Source organism: Polyodon spathula, chromosome 23, assembly GCF_017654505.1.
Source record: "Polyodon spathula isolate WHYD16114869_AA chromosome 23, ASM1765450v1, whole genome shotgun sequence".
NCBI lineage: Eukaryota > Metazoa > Chordata > Actinopteri > Acipenseriformes > Polyodontidae > Polyodon > Polyodon spathula.
Window position 1 is genome coordinate 2,768,023 of NC_054556.1, and position 20,842 is coordinate 2,788,864.

At 38.9% G+C, this 20,842-nt stretch overlaps 1 protein-coding gene across 10 annotated transcripts in view; it reads left to right on the forward strand.

Moving 5' to 3' along the window:
* The first annotated feature begins 2,822 nt into the window (after positions 1 to 2,822).
* The window catches only part of LOC121298410 (ERC protein 2-like), a 252,786-nt gene continuing 234,766 nt past the window's right edge, over positions 2,823 to 20,842 (forward strand). For all 10 annotated transcript variants that reach the window (XM_041225526.1, XM_041225533.1, XM_041225530.1 and 7 more), the window contains exons 1-2: positions 2,823 to 3,063; positions 8,223 to 9,040. In XM_041225526.1, the coding sequence (XP_041081460.1) occupies positions 8,384 to 9,040 (657 nt within the window). In that variant the 5' untranslated portion in view covers positions 2,823 to 3,063; positions 8,223 to 8,383. The remainder of the gene's footprint in view (positions 3,064 to 8,222; positions 9,041 to 20,842) is intronic.

Here is a 20,842-nt window from a genome sequence, read left to right on the forward strand (position 1 = left end):
CTGGAATTCCTAGTGAAAGTAAAGGCAAACCCACTGAGTCTTCGCTGAGTTGCTGGTAAGTGTTGCACACATTGTATATGTGCTTGAGGACCAATTTGAATAAATCCTTCCCCTGGGTTTGCACAAGTGATTTCAAGCATGCCGCAATGCCAGCCAACAGAAAGCATGGCTGCACACAGTACATAACCGTTGCTACTGTAAACATTGAATTACCAACCAAAATAAACTAAGAAATAAGAAACACACAAGGATGGACAGCTGTCATATTATGAAAGCAAAACCCTTCCTGCTTACAGTATCTTTATTACCCTGGTACCTAATGCATCCACACCATTGTGTCTATATATATATATATATATATATATATATATATATATATATATATATATATATATATATATATATATATATATATATATACACACACACACACACACACACAGTATCTTTTTGCACGATATAACCCCAACTGTAAACCTAACCCTAACCCTTGTCTGATATAATTATGTACTTGCATATATTGTGCAAATAGATATTGTAAAAGAAAAACTGCAAAGGTTAAATCAGTCACTAAGCCGTGGGTAGCTGTTCTGACCTCTTGTGGGCTGGCTATCACTTTGTGAATAACATATAACATTTTTGATTAGTTAGCAGTTATGTTTTGGAACAACTGTTCAAGAGATGCTTTATTTTGCTATTTCTGGGCAGTCATTAATTGTAGATATGCTTTTATTTTTTTTGTTAGTAGTGCATGCATCTTACAGTTTCCAATATTCATTTGTTCAGTGAAGCTGAATACACTGCTCACTGGTTAGTGTGTCAGGCAACGCAGGCAGACTTGCCAACTCTCCTTCATCTTCCAGGAAGTTCCATGTGAGCACTTCATTTCCACAAATTGAATGAAGAATGTCAGGCTTAACATGTTACATTAACAGACGGGTATGTAAATTGATAAAGAAATGCACTGATAGGAAGCCTTGGCAGGAAATGTAAAAGGCGTTCTTTTAGGACTGGACAGATACCAGCTGTTACTTAGCTGAAGATATTAACTAAGAATGCCTCTGAGGTGCAGCACCTTGTTTGCACAAACTTCCTGATCCACTGGATTGGATCTTAGTCGATGCAGAAATAAAGTTTGCAATGGGAACTTGCTAACACCCATCACAGAAGAACCTGGGAAATGAAACGTATAGAACTATTTGGTAGTAGCCCCTTGACTCTGTCTTGGCACAGGGCTCCAAACACATTACCCTAAACATCAAATATTTCTTGGATGCTTTAATTTAAAATTGCAATACAATATTTTCCACATTTACACTTCAGTGATCACCACACCATTAAAATGTTATGACAATTCCCACAATGTTATTTTCCAGATACCAATGTTATGAGCTGTTACTTTACAATTTCTGAGCGCGTTCCCTTGCACCAGTCCCTTTAAATCAGTGCCGTAGTTAACCCTTTAGAACTTGCCGGCATACAACCCTTCTGTACAACCAGTTGTATGAATTCTTCAATGCACTGGGCTGTGCAACCTCGGTTATTGATTACTTTAGCCATATAAATGCACGGTGGGAGGGGGTCTATATCTGCATCTTTTACCGGTAGAGGTGTGGCTAGGGTATTAGTCTCTGCTCTACCGGCGTCTGAAATTGCCTGCTTGAAAAATCGCCAGCTGTAGTAATTGAGGATATTATGCTGCACAGTATAACATTTTTCACTTTGTTTACCTTGAGATTCTCTCTTGAATAGAGACCTCTGTGCTCTCGAAAGCTGGTGTATTTTTATATACATTTTCAGTTGAACCTATTAAGTTAGCTGGAAAATTCACTACCTAAGACAACAGTTTAAAGTTTCTTGTGCAAGATGGCACCTCTGACAGCACAGTGCACCTGTACCACAATGCTTGGACACTGGTTGAGCGCTAGATCTGACAGAGCATCAGTTTTCTTTGGAAGTCTGCTATCTAAGTAGTGTACAAGCCTGCATGGACTGTGGCACAGCTCGGTGCCATGTCTTGCTATACTACAGTTATTCTGTAAACAGTTAACTGTGGCTTAAGCATAAAAGCATACACAATTTGCCATGGCTTTTCCCATGCATTTACTGTTTATTTGTTTATACCATGGTTAACTGTGTTTGCCTGTGCTTTCCTATACTATTTTTTTGCAGTTCCTTTATTGGTATCCTTGCTTAGCTACAAGTACTGATAGTTGATTTAAGCAGACAAAAGATACAGTATACTGTCTTTTTTAAAATTAAGTTTATCTTTACTGAAATCAGCCAAGCATATATATATATATATATATATATATATATATATATATATATATATATATATATATATATATATATATATATATATATATATACCCTGTCATAAACCAAATTAATTCAGATACAGAAAAAGGATGTGTGTCTCATCTATATCAATGTTCCATGTTTCTTGGATAAACAAATCTAACGTTTACATCGATAAATTACTTAAATTATCAACTAACTAATTAACAATGCATCTACTAATCTCCGACACTCCTTATGTGGCCACCACTACTAGGTGTGCATTTTGGAAATCATCATAAATTTGTAATCACTTATGGTGTCATTTCTACTGTAGAAAAATGAAGGTATAATGTGTGCTATGTTAACCTTTTTTTTTTTTTTTTTTTTTTAAAAGTCCTAATAAAGTCAAATAAAATTGCTATTATTCTCCACCCTGCAGAAAGTCGCCCCCCTAATTCCGTCTATATTAACTACTTTTTATGTGCCAGCTCCAGTTACGCTATTGCTGAACGCGACGGTATGACAGTCAAGATAATCACTACTGCTGGTTGTGCAACAGTATTGCGACGCCCGCTTCGACGGGCTTTTCGTCAATACCGCCTGCCTTTACATCCGAGAATCCAGCTTCGCCTTCAATTGTCTTGCTGCTGCTGCTCCCCAGAGTGTCGGAGTGTGTTAGCGGCCCAATGAAAGGAGAGGTCGGGAATTCTGGGAATGTTGACTCGGGTCTGGGAGCCAGGAGAGGAGCTGTGATGGAAAAGCACTGACATTACAACTGGGGTAGGCAGCACTATTTCAATTGCAGTACTTTGGTTCTTTTTTTATTTATGTGTGTGTATACAGCTGTTTTTATTTATTTATTATTATTATTTATTTTGTATTAACGTGTTATAAAATGCATGTTATCCAACAATTGTCTGCACGGAAGAAAGGGGGAAAGGAGATAGATGCATTGCTTTAACTGAACAGGAATGGCCAGATTTTTTTTTTTTATATATATATATTTTCGTTTGTATTTCAATGCCTTTTGTGGAAAATAAGAAACGTGTCCTGTGGAAAAGAGTCATTAAAAAAGACATGCAAATGTCGCTTTGAATCCGTGTAGAAATGTAATACTTTCTGTCTCTGTGGCTATGATTAATATTTGGGCTTTTTCGTTCCGGTGATTAATAAAACACACAGCGATAATAATACAATAGTACGCATTGAATATATTGCACAAAGTGCTCTATGCTTACTAGTACGGTGCTGCTTGACACAGTTTTATTAAATATTGTTACCGTCCAACAACACACAGGGTTAAGCATGGGACTGGTCTGGTGGAAAAACTGTGTAAAACATGCAGGGATATGGTAGGACCGAGTAGACATTTTTAGTAAAAATATATTAATAGGTGTTAAGAAATATGGTGGCCATGCAAGTGTAGGATGTGTAGAAATAACACTGAGCATGTCTCTGTCTATAAATTGATCATTTCTGGTTGTGTGATTGATTGTGTCATGATTTTGCATGCCGTGATTCGTAAAAGCACAGTGACATTTGGTCCTTTTTGCAAACGTTTTCTTTATTCTTATGTTTACAACGGTAGTACAGAAATACGAGGTCCTATTAAATAAATTATGGGCGTGTAATATTAATACTCAATAAACCGGGGAATCTGGAGCGTTATGGCAGACTAAAACTCGGTTCTCAGGAATTGACATTTCCCGTAGATTGACAGCGATCCTGGCCATTCGAATACAGGCAATGACACGGATTGGCTCGAAATAACCAATCATCTCTGTAAGAGGAGGGGTTTTCACCTGTGGGGTTTGTTCAGCGCGTTCCCTTGCACCAGTCCCTTTAAATCTGTGCCGTAGTTAACCCTTTAGAACTTGCCGGCATACAACCCTTCTGTACAACCAGTTGTATGAATTCTTCAATGCACTGGGCTGTGCAACCTCGGTTATTGATTACTTTAGCCACATAAATGCACGGTGGGAGGGGGTCTATATCTGCATCTTTTACCGGTAGAGGTGTGGCTAGGGTATTAGTCTCTGCTCTACCGGCGTCTGAAATTGCCTTCTTGAAAAATCGCCAGCTGTAGTAATTGAGGATATTATGCTGGACAGTATAGCATTTTTCATATTCTCACCCTGTACACATTGAGACCTGATAAAGTAATTTCACCACCAGACAGTGGTATTCTCCGTACATTCATTTATAAGTTTGTGGTGCAATGGGAGCTCTGCGAGAACACAGAGCCCTAACCTGAACACACACCCTGCCACTCAGTTGTGTCTCTATCGGAGCCAGGGACTGCCAGTCATGTGGACATAAGTGGTGTGTGTACTGAAGCAATTTGACTGCACATTAGAAGCGTTCACCAGTTTTACAATTTTAGCTGTAAATTATCATGCAGGTGCTGCATCTCGTGCTCACACTCAGAGGTGGGGAACGAGAAATAGAATGTGTTGTTTTTGTTAATTCGTTTTCCTTACAGCTGTTCTATTATTTTAATGCAGATTTTATTTTTTTAATCTGTCAGTTATTGAAAGTGTCTCATGTTTAGCCGTGAAACTGAAACACACACAGTGAGATGCGCAAACTGTAAATGGGAGACACCTTAATTCCGGGCCACCCTGCATAGTGCTGACATATTCAACGTGGGTGTCTTGCTGCAGTAACTGAAGAAAACATGTGGTGCACAAGACATTCCAGCCTTACTCATGTACAGTATGTGTTAGTAAAAATTACACCATTGAAATCCAGTTTACTGTAGATAATAGCCATAAGAAATAACAGAGATATTCAGCTAAAAGTGTAGAGGGCACAGCCAGGGGTAGAATGAGCCTGTTTAAACTTGCATGCATTTAAGTCCAGCGTTGTAAATGTTAGGATATGACAAAATAACTAAATTGGCTGGTGATGGTGGTCCACGTCGGTGCCTTTACCAGCAAATGTCACAGGAACGTGCTGGCCAGAGATTTGCACTGTACGCCGTGTGGTTAAGCAGAGAGCTGCTTGGGCAATTTTTTTGCAATATAGATTTTGTTTCTTTTGTTCTGCTCTGCAGCAAGTGAAAAGCACACAGTATTACATTCATGTTTAAATTGATGGAGCCACATTTTAGTTCTGTGCTATAGGCAGCAACAGATTACTTTGAAAATGCTGGTTTGTTATCCATGCAGCTAAGCTTTATAATTGATTAGCAATTTGCTGCCTTTGTATAGCACTTGCAGCAATGGTGTTTAATGTGCACCCTCTATGTGCATAGTTCTTTATGTAGAAATCAAAGCTACAAGCTTGTAGAATCCAAGGAAAACAGTAAAATAGTTACAAAAAATAAGCTCCAATTGAAACCAGCACGCAGTCACTTAGACAATTTGCAAGCTGTGCTATTCTATCTGTGATTGCTTGATTACAGCATTATTGTCATAAGTGCAATAGACTTGGTGACATTTGTGTACACTAAGAATAATGAACATATTTCTTGAACAAGTGAAGTGTGATGAGCAGATGTCTAACATTCCTGTTGTGATGTGTGTTCAAATTTTCTCACTTGTTTGCTTATGAAGTTCGAGTCAAACAGGAAGGCAGATTTTGAAGCCAGTGGAAGTAAAGCCTGTAGAAGCAGATTTTAAAATCTAATGTATTTTGGCATTACAGAGGCTGCTACAGTAAGGCAAAGCTTGTGTGGCTAGATCCTGGCTAGTAACCACTCTCTTGATCAATCTGTAGTCCTAACACAATCTTAAAAATCTTCCACTCGTATTTGAACTACAACATCCACATTTGTGGGTATATTTTAGTCAACATGTAATTTGTTATTTACATTTCTTTGCGAACATTTTATATATATAATATATAAAATATTTGTGAGTTACTAGACAGACCATTTGGTAACTTGTTTGGCACACCTACAGAATAGCAGAGAATACTAGAAACTAGCCCCTACCACCTTGTTTTATTAATGTTAAACTTATCCTTTTGTATTTACTGTGCAGCTTTGATTTTTATAAATATCAAGGGTGCATGCTTAAAAAAAAAAAAAAGGATGGAAATGCGAGAACTCCATGCATTACATACAAACCTGATCAGCTAGATCAAATGCAAGTCTTTAAACAGTTCCAAGTTGTGCAGATTTGCAGGAACATTGAACATCCCCACTGTTAGTTCAAATGCACTGCTGTCAGGAGCAGGCATGCTTTAAGCTCAGTGTTTGAAAAGGGGTGCTGTCCAGGATGCTGTGTAAGAAGATAGTCAGTGAAAAGCTATAAAGAGACCAGCAGCCTCAGTAATATCTGATCACAGTCAGTCTTATACCTTTTAAGGTATAGATTTGCATTTTAATTCCGGAATTGTCTGCAGTACAAGGACCAGATACAAACCAGGACTATTTAATCAAGTGATTTATAGTTTGCTGTTCTGTGACGGTGTGGCGCTGCTGTATTCCAGGTTTAACAAAATAAGAAAAAGGAAAGAATAATTATATTGAACAGCAGTACCATTTAGTATTTACAGTAGTAAATAAAAGAGCAACACGTGTTGACCGTGCATTATTTACTGCAGGTAGCATGATAAGGTATTTGTCAAACTGATTTTTGTTTGCATGGTTCAATTCCCTTCCTACAGTAACTCGGTTTATCATGAATACTGTGTAAAAGATAGTTCTCTCTTTACATATCAGACAGGGATAGAAATAAGGCTGCTATTGCATAGCACTTTGACCCACTCCTGGTTTTACTAAGAGTTTAACAAGACACACCTGAGCTTGTTACCTATACTCTGTGGCAAATCAAGCTCATATTAAAACCTGGAATGGGTGAAACTGCTATGCAATAGGAGCCTTATTTCCATCCCTGTATCAGTAATCTTATTTACTTACTGTATACCTAGTTAAACACAGATGTGACCAGGTCATTTCAAAAAGCTGGAAATGGTTTAAACTGCTATGCCATGGGAGTGGAAGTGATATCTGTCAGTAATTGTACTTAACTGTACCCTCTCGGTACCTCTAGCTAGTAATACACACTGATCCTGGCACCACATGAAAAATAACATACATCTGGTTAGCAGAACATAATGTAACACCTGCTCTACAGTAAGTGGGTTACTGGTAACACAATTATGTGATATAGAATATGACAGCCTATGCCTCCGTATGCCTGTGCATGATTGCAGATGATCGTTATGTCACATACAATACAAACTGTGTCTTTCCAAACAATGTTTAGATTACAATGATGCGCTGAGGACTCAGTATTCTGGGGCTGGGTGTATTGTATTTAAAGGGTACTTTCCACAATGTTCATTTTCTTAACATTTCATTCTATATGTATATATATATATATACACACACACACACACACACACACACACACACACACACACACACACACTGTGTGTATATAATATTTCAACTAATTGAAAGCAAAGCAGAGCACTATGTTATAGTGCACTTGCCACATTGCTAGAATATTAATCTGTTCTCCAGTATGTATCAGTGCTGCTTGCCTTTTGTCTTTTGAATAATAGTTATTGGAGGACATATTCAGCAGAACCTCTTTCCACCCACAGATCTAACAATTTCACAGTTGCTTCTCTCGACCCCTGTATCTTTGTGAACACATGTACACTAATGTTTGATTCAGTCGCACTTACAGTGGCAGGAGGTGGAGTACTTCAATTGAGAATATAAAGATAGCCAGGCCTAATAGCTGATTATGATGTAGAGAAACAGGGTCGCAGTTTCCATCTTGTAGAAAATTTGCCATCCTCAATGAGCTGGTGAATAGCCCCTAAAGGATGCTTACTGAAATAACCTACATAACACCCAACATGTGTGATACTTTTAATCAGTTAAATAGTAGCTTATAGAGTATGTGATCATAGTGTTAAATATGAAGTTTACTAAAGCAATGTTATTTTCCCCTTTGTTTTTTTCTTTTTTTTTTCAGATCTTAGACAGGCCTTCCAAATTTGCCAGCCCCAAGCATGCAGTAACAAGCTTGTACAGGTACTGAAGTGGTGGACACATTGACTGATTGCTCCATTCAATCAGAGTATTGTTTCACTAAGTAAGAACTGACCTGCCACAGGAGAGTCCACAACAGCAACCATGTATGGAAGCGCAAGAACGGTCGGGCATTTGGAAGGCAGCCCCTCCAGGTCTCCCCGTTTGCCGAGGTCCCCCCGGCTGGGGCACAGGCGAACAAACAGCGGAGGGGGCGGGGGGGCCGGAGGGGCTGGCAAGACCTTGTCAATGGAGAACATCCAGTCTCTGAACGCCGCTTACGCCACGTCGGGGCCCATGTACCTGAGCGACCACGAAGGGGTGGCGACCACCACATTCCCAAAGGGCACCATGACCCTTGGAAGGGCTACGAGCCGGGTGACATACGGGGGCCGGGTCACTGCCATGGGGAGCAGCCCGAACATCGCTTCGGCTGGTCTTCCTCATGCAGATATCCTCTCCTACAGCGATCACGGCACCCTGACCTCGGCTGGCCTTCACCACAAGGTTCCCTCTTCACTCAGGCAGGTCAGGGACAACACCATGCTGGACATGCACTCCCAGCTCAAGGACTTGCACAGGGAGAACGAGCTGCTCCGCAAGGAGCTGGATCTCAAGGATGGTAAGCTGGGCTCCTCCATGAACAGCATCAAGACCTTCTGGAGCCCCGAGCTGAAGAAGGAGAGGGTCTTGAGGAAAGACGAGGCAGCCAGAATGTCCATTCTGAAAGAGCAGATGAGGGTTTCTCATGAGGAGAATCAGGTAAGGTTACCGCCTAGTCAACAAGTGCTTGCAAATTTTATTTATCTTCTTTTTCTTTATGCCTGTCTCTTACTGTCTCATTATTTTTTTGATAATGTTATTAGCACACTCTGTTTTTCAGTTTTGCCTAGTGTTCAGACCACTGGAAAACCCTTATAAAAATATTGGCTGGTTGTATTACAGTAAATTAAACTGTTGCAGTCAGTCGAGAGCAAGGGAATTTGACAGCCATTGTTTATCAGTTTAAACTGTATCTGGCTTTGTAAGTAGACAGCAAAGAGGGGGTTAATTAACATCAAAGAAATACAATCACATCCAGTTTAGACTGCTGAGCAATAGTTATTACATCTCTGCCATCACCAAAAAATCATACTGCTTTATATAAGACTGGAATAAGTAAAGATGAACAGCTTCCCAAATCCACAAACTTCAGTTAGTTGGAGGGAGGAGCCAGTGGAGTGTCTTTTGTGGTTAATTATTGAAGTCACGTTTCAGCGTTTCACAGACACAGTGTTGGCTGTCAGTCAGTACTGGGATGTCAACGTTTTCTATGGAAGTGACTTGCATTGTTTTATTTGTGCTTTTCAAATCATATGAGCAGCTTTGCATTTGACAGAGTAGGTTGTGTGCACATTCTTAATACCAGTAATCAAAATGCAATACAGAATAATGTTGGCTGCAGACAGAAATGCCCCCACAAAGGAGATTTTTCATTGTGGCAAAAGAACCGTGTCTTCATGCATGCTCTGCAAGCTGGTTATTAAGTATTCGGTTTCTATGGAAACACGACACTGCGATTCAGAAGCTTTGTGAGCTGTGAGGCATGTTCCTCTTTTTAAATGATTGGCTGTCTGGCAGTTTGACGCTATTCAGATTTGGGTTGGATTGCCTGAAATTGTTGCAGTACAATGTACCCATCTGCCCCAGTTTAAAAATAAATAAATAAAATAAAACCCACAGGTAAATATTTCAATAAGAAGCGTGTGGTCTAGCTATTACCTTAAGCTATATTGTACTGATATTGCTGTTAGAAAATGCTCTCCAAATTAATACAGGGCTCATATTGCACTGGCACACATTGAAGCCGTACAGTATGTATGCTTTACAATTACGGTTTAATATTTATATATCTGTAAATAATAATTATTGCAAAGAGGGGGTACAGCGATAGTAGTATTGAAACATTTTATAATGAGTGAGAGATCTTTTTTTTTGGATACGTCCAAGTGAAGTGCACTGTTCCAAATGACACTGTATTGTGTACAGAGCTAGATCTAAGAAACACTGTGAATTCAGTTGTTTACTTGAGGTTTAAACATACCTTTTTCCCATATATTTTACTTGTTATATGAACAGAATACTGCATGAGTGTTTGTGGAGGGCTGAGGGGGTTTAATTCATGAGGGTAGCCTTTGGGGTTTGAATGCTGTCCTCTCTGTACCGTGTACTACTGTACTGCATATTGTTAATATTGCCCTTTATCTCTATTTATCTCAGTTCACTAAGTACTGTCTAAAAAATCTTTCCCTGATGAACTGTACTGTACACTGCTTTTATTTTATATATATATATATATATATATATATATATATATATATATATATATATATATTTATATTTGATAATTCTGTGTGACCAAATGGTTCAAAAGGTCATATTTAAATCACGTTTGCACCTAGGACTGAGTAATATGTTCCAGAAACAATGATGACCATATTTGCAAGTCTGCCGCAGCTGCTTTGAGGCAGACGATCGAGCAGCAGCTTGTCTTTTAATGTTTTCGATTCTTCAGCTGTTCTAATTAGCTTTGCTTTATTTTCCTCAGTGTTATCGAGAACCGTCTTATCAGTTTGTAGCAGCACGCCTCTCATGCATATTCTGTTATAAATTGTTAAGTGACCTCAAATGCTCCTGTAGACTGTCGTTTTAAAGCTGTGTGTCGGGTATCTAAATGTATTCAAATGTTACTATAGTATGTGGTGCAGTATACAGGCAGATTATACCCCTAACATTGTCCTTTGCAGTTCTACAGTGCATTTACTGAATAGTAACAGTATCTATTTTTTCACTACAGTATACACATGAAATCTTGAGATCCAGAGGACACATTACAGTTCTTCAGCTCAAATTTGAATACTTTAACAGGCTCCACAGGGTCTATTAGATCGTTTTGATATGTTTTTTTTCCTAAGCAAGGACAAGAATACAAATCAGGTACCCAGCTGCTGTTCCTGGAAGGAGTTTCAAATTGTTTTGCCTCATTTGGGCCTGAGCACTGCAGCTTGTTATTGACATCAGGACTTCACAGAAGACAGCCCTGTCTCCAGTATCAAGAAAAATAAGTGTTCTGAATTGTTCACAGCCCCTTTTGCAGAACACACCCCTCCAATATAGGGTTGCTATCCTGGATTGTTAGTACGTTAATTAATAACGAGTTCTTCATTGTTCATTCTTCTTTCTTATTTATAGAACTTGGTGCAGCATTCCACTGTTGCAGTTGTGGTCAGAGGAGCAGTCATGTATTAGAATGAGTGTTGGCATTAGACAGTTGAACAGTTGTTTTCTAACTCATTTCTTGCAGCTTTTTATTTCTATATATTAAATCTTGCAAGAAAGAGCTCAAGAATGGTGAAAAAAGCTTTCTCTATGTAGTTTGACTGTTAGAAAAGCAAATATTAAATGCCATTTAAATCCTAACTCGTTTTGCAGTATTGAGCACAAGTCAAGATTTACACAAAACATTAAGAAAAAAAAATCGGTTTGGCTTTCTTTTGTCGGAAACACTGGAAGTTTGCCTAATGTTTCACAATTTGTATAATAAAAAAAAAATCAAAGTGGGCACACTGTTCAGTGAAAGTGAAGCTTAAAATGGAATTTAAATCCAACGCACACATACTGTAGTTCAGGTTTTTTATAGGTCTCTTTTTATACAACAGAAAAACAGAATAAGGGTGTTAACATGCATTCACACTGTTATAAAAACCGACGTGAGCACTGCAGAAGAGGATGTTAAACTGGCAGCTGTGCTTGAAGGTGCTACAACACTGGCAATAATTCACCCTCATACTTCATATTGTGCCCCCTCTTTTCTTTCTGCTTTACATTCCTGCATCCATGTCCCCGTTTGCCTTGGCTTTTTGTTTCTCGATTTACAGAAAATTAGTGCAGTAGGTAAACTCGTAAATTCATACTGAGCCCTATCCAATTGATGATTTAAACAGAAAACTGGCACAATTTAATTACTGTGCGTTAAATTAGGACCACTCCTTGCATGTTACTTACTTTTAGGGACAGAAATACAGTAGACTCACTAGAGCTCTTGGTTTCCTCAAAGTCCCCTTCTTTTAGTAATTTAAACAGCAGTAGTATTTCAGTACTTCAGTGTTTAGATCAGTCACTGTTTCAATCACTGGAATAGACAGTTATGTTTTAAACAATGCCAAGGAGGAGCCTGGCGGTTAGCCAGTGAAATCCTCCTAAGTTGTTTTCCGGCTCCTACCTGGACCTGTATTTCTCTCATTGTATGCCAAGCATGTTGTGTGCGTCTGACAGTCTCCATACCCCCTGAAGTGTGAGCTTACACTGTGCAAAGACTGGAGCATTGACCTAGTTATATCACTGTCAGGACTGCAGGTAGAGGCGAGGCGCGGAGGAGATAAGGAGGCAGAGACAAGCTAAAGGACAAACCACTGCCATGTGGCTCACTTTCTTCCCTGCTGTGAACCATATGGGCAACATCTCAATTGTTTTATGATATCTTTTTTTCTCTCCTATGAATTTGCTGTAGCGCATATGAAAGTTGTCAGGTTGGTGGCAGCATGGCACACTGGAGTGAATGCCTCTGTTTATCAACGAAGCAGGAAGGATCTGGACAGCTGTAGCCTGGGCTTCATTGGTACAGGCTGGCTCCTGGGGATTTTAACCTAGCCTCATATCAAGCAACCCTCTCCAAATCATTGAAGCGCACCTTGCTAAAAATAAGTTGTTATGATGGTAACACTGTTTAAATGCCACTGCTGTTTAAATCATTGACTTTAGTGAAAACCGACGATTTACAACAGAGTGTGAGTCTCTTTGAGAGTATTCACTACTAAAGGTAAAGGTTTGCACAGGAATTGGATGGGTTCAATAGTCACAAACGCCTCTTTCTATAGCAGAGATTATGTCTTGAATGCAAGTGCTGACCAAGCTCCGCACTTTCTATCTTCCGGAGTCTAATGAGAACCCAAGGTGGTACAGTATGTGTGCAGGCTGTGTTATAAATAGATTTTCAGAAAACCAACAAAAAACAATCTTCCAAATGAGTACATTATTTTATCACACGGTCTGGAACTGGAAAGTATCTCCTCTCTCTCTCTCTCTCTCTCTCTCTCTCTCTCTCTCTCTCTCTCTCTCTCTCTCTCTCTCTCTCTCTCTCTCTCTCTCTCTCTCTCTCTCTCTCTCTCTCTCTCTGAGTTGACATCTAATAAGTTGTTTTGGTAGCTTTGCTTTTCTGCCTGTATAAGAATGTGAAAGCTCTGCTGTAGTGTTTTGTATTATGATTCAATATCAGTTTGTGTAAGTTATATAAGGTGACTGCTTTAAAAAAAAAAACACAAAAAAAAAACAGTATGGTAAAATTATATATACTCAATAATTAGTCTAAAACAATTAAGAAAAAAATACAATTGTTTTGCTATGTTTACGTACACACTGACTGGCCAAAAAAAGTACAATTAAGCAAAAATAGGCAATCTCCAAGCCTGCAATGTATGTGATCCACTAGGTTTATAAAAGCTGAGTGAGAGCTGTGTGCAACTATTCAGCAACACACTTGGGAAAGCAGATGGATCCCGGTGCCTCTACTTGTCATCACAGCGGGATCCTGTGCAACCGACTCAATGCAGTGGCTGCATTGACCAGTGTGTCCATCAGTGCATTCTTTCGGTGGTCCAGGAATGTAAACGTTTGCAGAAAACCATCACTATGCAGGACTGAGCCTGCAGAAGCGTGTTAGGACAAGCAACAGACAAGCTACAGGGTCCCAAGTCACAGAAACATTCAGCCCTGGGCAAGGTGCACCTGTTTCCATTTTGTACTCTGGATTTTATGGGATATTAATGTCATTCTCTCTTTTATTTCTTTTTTGCCAGTCAATGTAAATCATAACAGGAATGCCTGTATATGTACGTCATGTGCATAATAAGTGCAACCTGCTTATTATGCTTTGACATAGTTGACAGAAGACATGTGGAGGGTTAAAATCCTAGAGTGCAATTTAGATAACTGTTGGAGGCAATGAGATAGTTTGTTGTTTCATTATATAGAAATTATACAAGCTAATTAAAATGGGAAACCATTGGTCAGTGTTCTAGTGTAAACGTGGATATCTGCTGTAAGTACCCTAGGTCTGGTCACATGGGGACCATGTTCAAGCTTATAACTTTATTCTATGTTGCAGTGAGTCACCAGATTAATACAGATTCTAACTTTTCCAGATGGATATTTTTATCAGCTGAAACAGCAAGTCATTATTTGTACTGTGTGCTTTTATGAAAAGCAAAATGCACAAACCACTGTACGTTGACAGTGATTAACCAGTAAAACACGTGGCACAAAAGAAATGTTTCATCTAAAGAGGATTGAAGTGTTAGGCAAAGTGCCTGCAGTTCCAATGCTGGTGCTGAAGAGAGGTTAGTGTTGCAATAGGCCATGCAGTTTTACCAGTGTTGGGGTTTTCTGACAGCTGTTGTGCTTAGCATGCAAGAATGAGTGGATGGGATGTAGCATCAACCTATTGTGGAGTTAAATCAAAAGCCCAAGCATCGTCTCCAGGTGGCCACGCTACAGCACTAAGTGCATTATCACTCAGTTTATGATGATCGCTGGGTGGCTGTTCAGGTTTTCACTTGATGATATTGTATCTGTTAACTTGACTCTTGTATTTTGCTTTGTTGCAGGCAACTGTAGTATTTACCCTTATAAAAACATAGCAAAATGTAATAAAGCATAGATAAGCATTGTAAAGAATAGTGAGGTATGGTAAAGTGTATTAGTAAACATGACAAACAAGGACACAGTATGGTAAATGCATAGTATAGCCATGGGAAAAGCATTGTAAAATACAGTGGTAAACTTTAGGTGTTGACTGGGTTGAGTGAGAGGATGGATTCTCTGGGGCACATACATGTGGGGGTTTGAAAGTTGTTTGTCACCATTTAATTTCACCCAGTCTGCCTCCAAATGCCGCCACATTTATTTATTGTAATATCTCTATTATCACACTGTCACAAGTATTGCCCAAAGGCACACTATTTATGAGTGGTGTTTGCATGGAAAGGGTCGATGCTTGTAATATTTCAGTCGGGTTTCCGGTATCAGTTTGTTAAATGCATCGTGCCTAGGGTTTATCGTTCAGCTGTTCCTGGCACCACTGCCTCTTTATTGCTTCTTAGCTGGAGCTATGAAACATTTACCACATTGCCTGCAAGACCTGCCTGAATGAATGTGTCTGCTTCTGAGGCTCATTCATAAGCAGTAACGGTAGTGGAGACAGCCGTAGAAATGTAAATATTGTTTTGAGATGTCTAGGTTTAGCATCGCATGGCGTAGTCGTTGTATCTGTCTCTTTTGCTTCTCCATATTATTGCTGGTGCTACTGCTAATCTGTAGCTGCCTCCTGTAAAGAGAAATAAGCAATTGAATAAAACATATCTGGTTTGAGTTCTGTAACGTTTTGTTACAAAAATGTGTATTAATGTTTGTATTCAGCTAGAAAAGTAAAGGTGCTGACTGCACAGTCATTGTCCCGATAAAGGGATCTGTGGGTTTCAAGGACTGGGTTTACAGAATGAAAGTAGTGTTTCTGTACGAGCAAGTTTATCTGTACAGGCTTTTTTAACGTATTTCATGGTCAAGCCCGAGACTGTCATAACAGCTTTGAAAAAAAAAACAAAACGAACAAAGACAATTTGAGATGGAGGCCCTTCACCTTTTATGTTTGGAATTTAAGTTAAATTGAAAATGTTGACATTTGGACCTAAACACTTTTCAGACAGCTTGAATACAGAGTGAACATGTCTTTTTAAACGTCAGTTTGTCTTGTTCAATTTGTCTTCATCAGTGTTGGCTTAGTATAGGTTAATGCCTTTTTTAATTGCTTTGGGTATTAGCCTGGAGACGCAAGTATTCTCCATCACGTCTGTTTTACAATTTATATGACTGCCTAGCCTGGATTGTACAGTGTTTTAGTAAATCAGAACATTTCTTCACCTAGATCATTGTTTTTTTTTTTTTTAATGAAGCCTTTTTTATTGTTCTAATGCCCTATTTTAAAAGGCGAAAATTTCAGGTAGATACAAATCCTTTATAATAGGGCAACTAATTTGTCTTTTCGGTTGCATTTTGTCAAAGGACAGTAATGCTGTATTGTTCTATCACAGTACATAACCAAAATATACTGTATTTGAAATGTTTGACAAAGTAAGAACATTATTTGAGAATATTGAATTTCTATGGCAGTGGATCTAAAATAAGAATTGTGATATATTACATATGAACAAGTGCCTTGCATAAATTGATTGAATGCACTGTGACAATTGGAATGTTCAAGTGCATTACATGCACAGTTAATGCCACTTTTTCTCTAATACAGAAAGCCAAGGGGCTACAACAGCTGGAAGCAGTCACAAACATACAACCACATACCACACGTACCCTCATTTAAACTGGCAGGTGGCTGACATTGTTTTTAAAAAATAAAAAGCACACTGCCTGAAGGATGATCTTTTGCACTGGTACCAAGAACTGAACCCTGACCTGAAATCAAAACCCAAGGGGTTCTGTTCAGTCAGAGTTTGCAAATGGATCAAAGGTTTATCTAAGGACTGTAGCAATCCATCGTGTTGTCCGTTGTCTGGCTTTGTTCTGTTGGTATTCACAATACAGTTTTATCTTTGGCCTTTTACTGTAGTGCTTAAGTTGTTCTGTCATGAACCAAGTTATTTACATTCATGAATATGATTTCATAAATAATAATACATACAAACTTTAATCCCATCTTTCAAGTTTGTACAGACATGAGATGAACAAGTTCATCCCAGTGCAAGACAGAAATGCATAGTTTATTTTAGGTTTGAGTTAGGACTACGGAGTTTGAAGCCGTAATTAAACCAGGCACTGATCCTAATAATAGTCAGAAAAATTGAAAACTGGGAAAATTGCACTGTTACACCAGTTCACTCACTGCAATACAGTGTTTACTGGGATTTTGCTGTTGCAGCTAAGTGAGCAGGCCCTCAGTGTGCCACACTAACCTCAGGATGGATTTTTTCCCATTTGTATTAGAGTAAGGGAATCCACTTACCTCTGTAGGCTGGGGCAAGCCAGTCCCCTGGGTCCTTGAAGAACATTCCCATTACTCTCAATGTATAAGACTAGACAGGCCTGCCACAAACAAGCAGCGTTTCAGAGGATGTTGCACGTTGATGCTTTCCCTTTTTCTTTTTGAAAGGCACTGTAAATGTATATAAAAAGTGTGAGATGTTGTCTGTATATATGGATGTGTGCCTTCACTATAAATGCAGTCAGTAGCTGTCTCATACAGTAGGGATGAGTGAGACTGTCAGGAGTGGGGCATACCGTCCTTATTCACTGTCTGTACAACAGTAAGCCCTGATGGGGATATTGATATTGGAGTAGGAAAGTTACTTCATTGTTTAGCCCTTTGGCTTCTGTCCAGACTGACAGAACTTTAATACCCTGTGAAATCGTATCAATTGACTTTGTAAACTGCAGTCAGTTCAGTGTTGGCTAGTTAAACCCCCAGTGTAATACCTCCGAGGACATGTTAGGCATTTGAATACAAACTGTGTATGTCTGGCAGGAGCCACCCTTAGGAGTTTTACATGACATAGAAAATGTATGTATTGAAATAAATAGTTCCCATTTTTCATCATGTGTAAGCAGACCTACTTTAACAATAAACAAAGACAAAGGCAATATTATTAAGAACCTAGATGGATTCCTTCTTTGTTATAACCTTTCCAGTGTTTCAGCCATGTGGCAATCTGGGTTTAATCATGTGAAAGAAATTGCAACGGTCAGAGAGCTAGTTTTCCTCATCGATCTTGTTCCCCCACATCTGCAGTACAGGATGCATTGATTACGATCATCTATTTGATGCATATTTTTCAGAAGCTGTTTAAATGGAATAATAAACTGGTGTAGGCAGTCAGTGTCTTCCAGCTCAAGTGCCCATGATGAGAATCTAGTTCATCCTTGTGAAGAGCCGCCTGTTTTGTTTTTTTGTTTTTTTTTTCTCAGTAGATGGGGACTTTTTTGTTTTTTTAGTCTCATTATTGCAGTTTGTTATCCTTGATTTATTGATTACATTTTTTTTTCCAGAATTTCAGTTGCAGACCCATTTACCGCTAATGGGACCCAAGTGCTCCTCTGTATAAGTGCGCTGCATGAACCCACCTGTTATGAGATGCAGATGAGCAATGCTTTTATGTTACCTCTTGTCTTATGTAAATGCATTACCTGTTGATTTTGGTTCCTGTGACCATGAATTTAAAGACCCACCTTGGCGGATATGATTCTGAAGGGCTCCAGGAACGCTGTGTTTCAGTGATGTTAACATTTTAAGCAATCAGAGCACTACTAGCAGGGTTTCCTCTTTACTGAATTACTCTGTATGCCACAAGCACAAGGAGTATTGGATGTGTGTGTGTGTGTGTGTGTGTGTGTGTGTGTGTGTGTGTGTGTGTATGTGGGGCGGGGGTGGGGTGGGGTTATAAGAGATTATAAACATGTTATTAATTATGCTTTTAACAATTCTAGAATATGGTTTGAAATAATAACCCTATTATTCTACACTTTTATCATTTGTTTTTTTGTTGCTGTTGTTTCTAATCAGTTATAACAGAGATAGTCTGTCTGCCTGTCTTTTCAGATCTGCTTGTCTCACCAGTTCTATGGGGCTGGTTTACTTTTGCAATGCAGTTATTATACACGGTTGACATTTTTTAAAAACATTTTTGTTGTTGCTGATAATCACTTACCCGGATACATAAACTACAGTGTTACTGTTTGAACAGCATACAGTACCCTGGTATACCGTTGTCCTAGCAGTAATAGAGGAAGTTGGTACTCTATAACGCTTGCTTTATTGTTTAAGGGGATCTTTGCAGCTGTCAGTGCTGTAGTGCAGTGGTGCTGGGGAAGCTACTGTAACTATTGAAACGTAGGACATGCACACAGCTGTCCTATCTATTAGCTTACTTCTTTCTTTCTTTCTGTCTGTTTCTATGGTGAGTTTACACATTCAAATTGAAACTACATTATATTCTGGGCTGTGTGTGGGCGGTTACCGTTTTTGGAACAGCTGGGTTCGATCTTAAGTTCTCATCTTGCTAAAGCTTAGCTTTTGTCGAATGCAGCAAATACATTGTTTTTAAGTATGTAATGCTGTGGATGAGCCCTGCTTAATTGCAGTAGCATGCCAGCAAAGCACTGGAAAGGAGGCGTCTGTGCAAAGTGAGCCCAGCAGGTAGCTGTGTAGGTGGGTATCACGCAAGCCCCTGATCTGTCTCTCTTGGCTGGCTGACAAAGCGCTGATTAAGAGGGGGTTCCTGTCCGAGGACACGCATCGAGACCTGCTTCGAGTCCTGTAGCGGATACTGTACGCATCACACAACGGGAAAGGGCAAATCAAGGGGCTGTGCACCTTCATCAATTTGAACTGAAAGTAATGAAAACAATTTAGTTATCAGAAATTAAGATTTTAGGACCTTTGTTGAAATGTCAGATAACCGAATTATGCTTCTTCTGTAATGGTGCCTTGCAATGTAAAGCAATTGCTGATAAAACATATTATTTAAAGCTGGATATTAGGTTGACAGCTTTATTCTTCACATGTCTATTACTGCAGCTATTTCTGATGGTCTCTTGTGAGCTGTGTCATTAACATTTTCCCTGCATTCAAATGAAGCCTTTTAAAAGTTTACCATATTAAAAGCATTGCAATGTGTAGTAAAACATAGTGAAAGCATGGTGAATAATAGGTGAGCATTGTAAAGAATAGCAAGGTATGGCAAAGCATATTAATAAACATGGCAAACCAGAGTAAACTATGGTAAAAGCATGGGAAAACTGCAAAAAAAAAATAAATAAAAAATTAATAAACATTGTGTTGTAAAATTCAATGCATATTCTAACATTAATTTGTGTTAAAGGTGGATTCTTGGCAAATCTTGCTCACTTAGCAGTCACTGTCATTCTTGCATGTATATTTTATGATTTCAAATTTACTGAATTCAAATATTCATAATATTCCAATGACCTGTGGTATCAAAGATTGACCCCTCTTAACGAGAAAGTAAATACGCCCACTTGTTGAAGTGGCTCTTATACTGTAGGACAGCTTGAATGGGGCTGTCCTTGTCCTTTTCCTTTTCTGGTTGGCTTGAAATGTCCTATTGTAAGTGACTCTGCATATAATGTACAGTTCACAGCCTACCTCTATAAAGCGCTTTGTGATGGTGGTCCACTATGAAAGGTGCTATATAAAAATAAAGAAACACCTTGGCAAGGAGGCACTGGACCTTTAGGGGTTTAATATAAGAATTAATGAAGATCAATTATTATATTTGATCCCATGTCTGATTACACATGAAATACCCTTTTACACAAACACACAGTCAATGTATTTTGTACACCTATGTTTCTGCGCACTATAATCAGTGCAATTTCTTTTATTTTGCTTCAGTGAGAAATGAAAGTGAAAATACAGTGACTGGCCCGGAGCAGTAAGACAGCCTT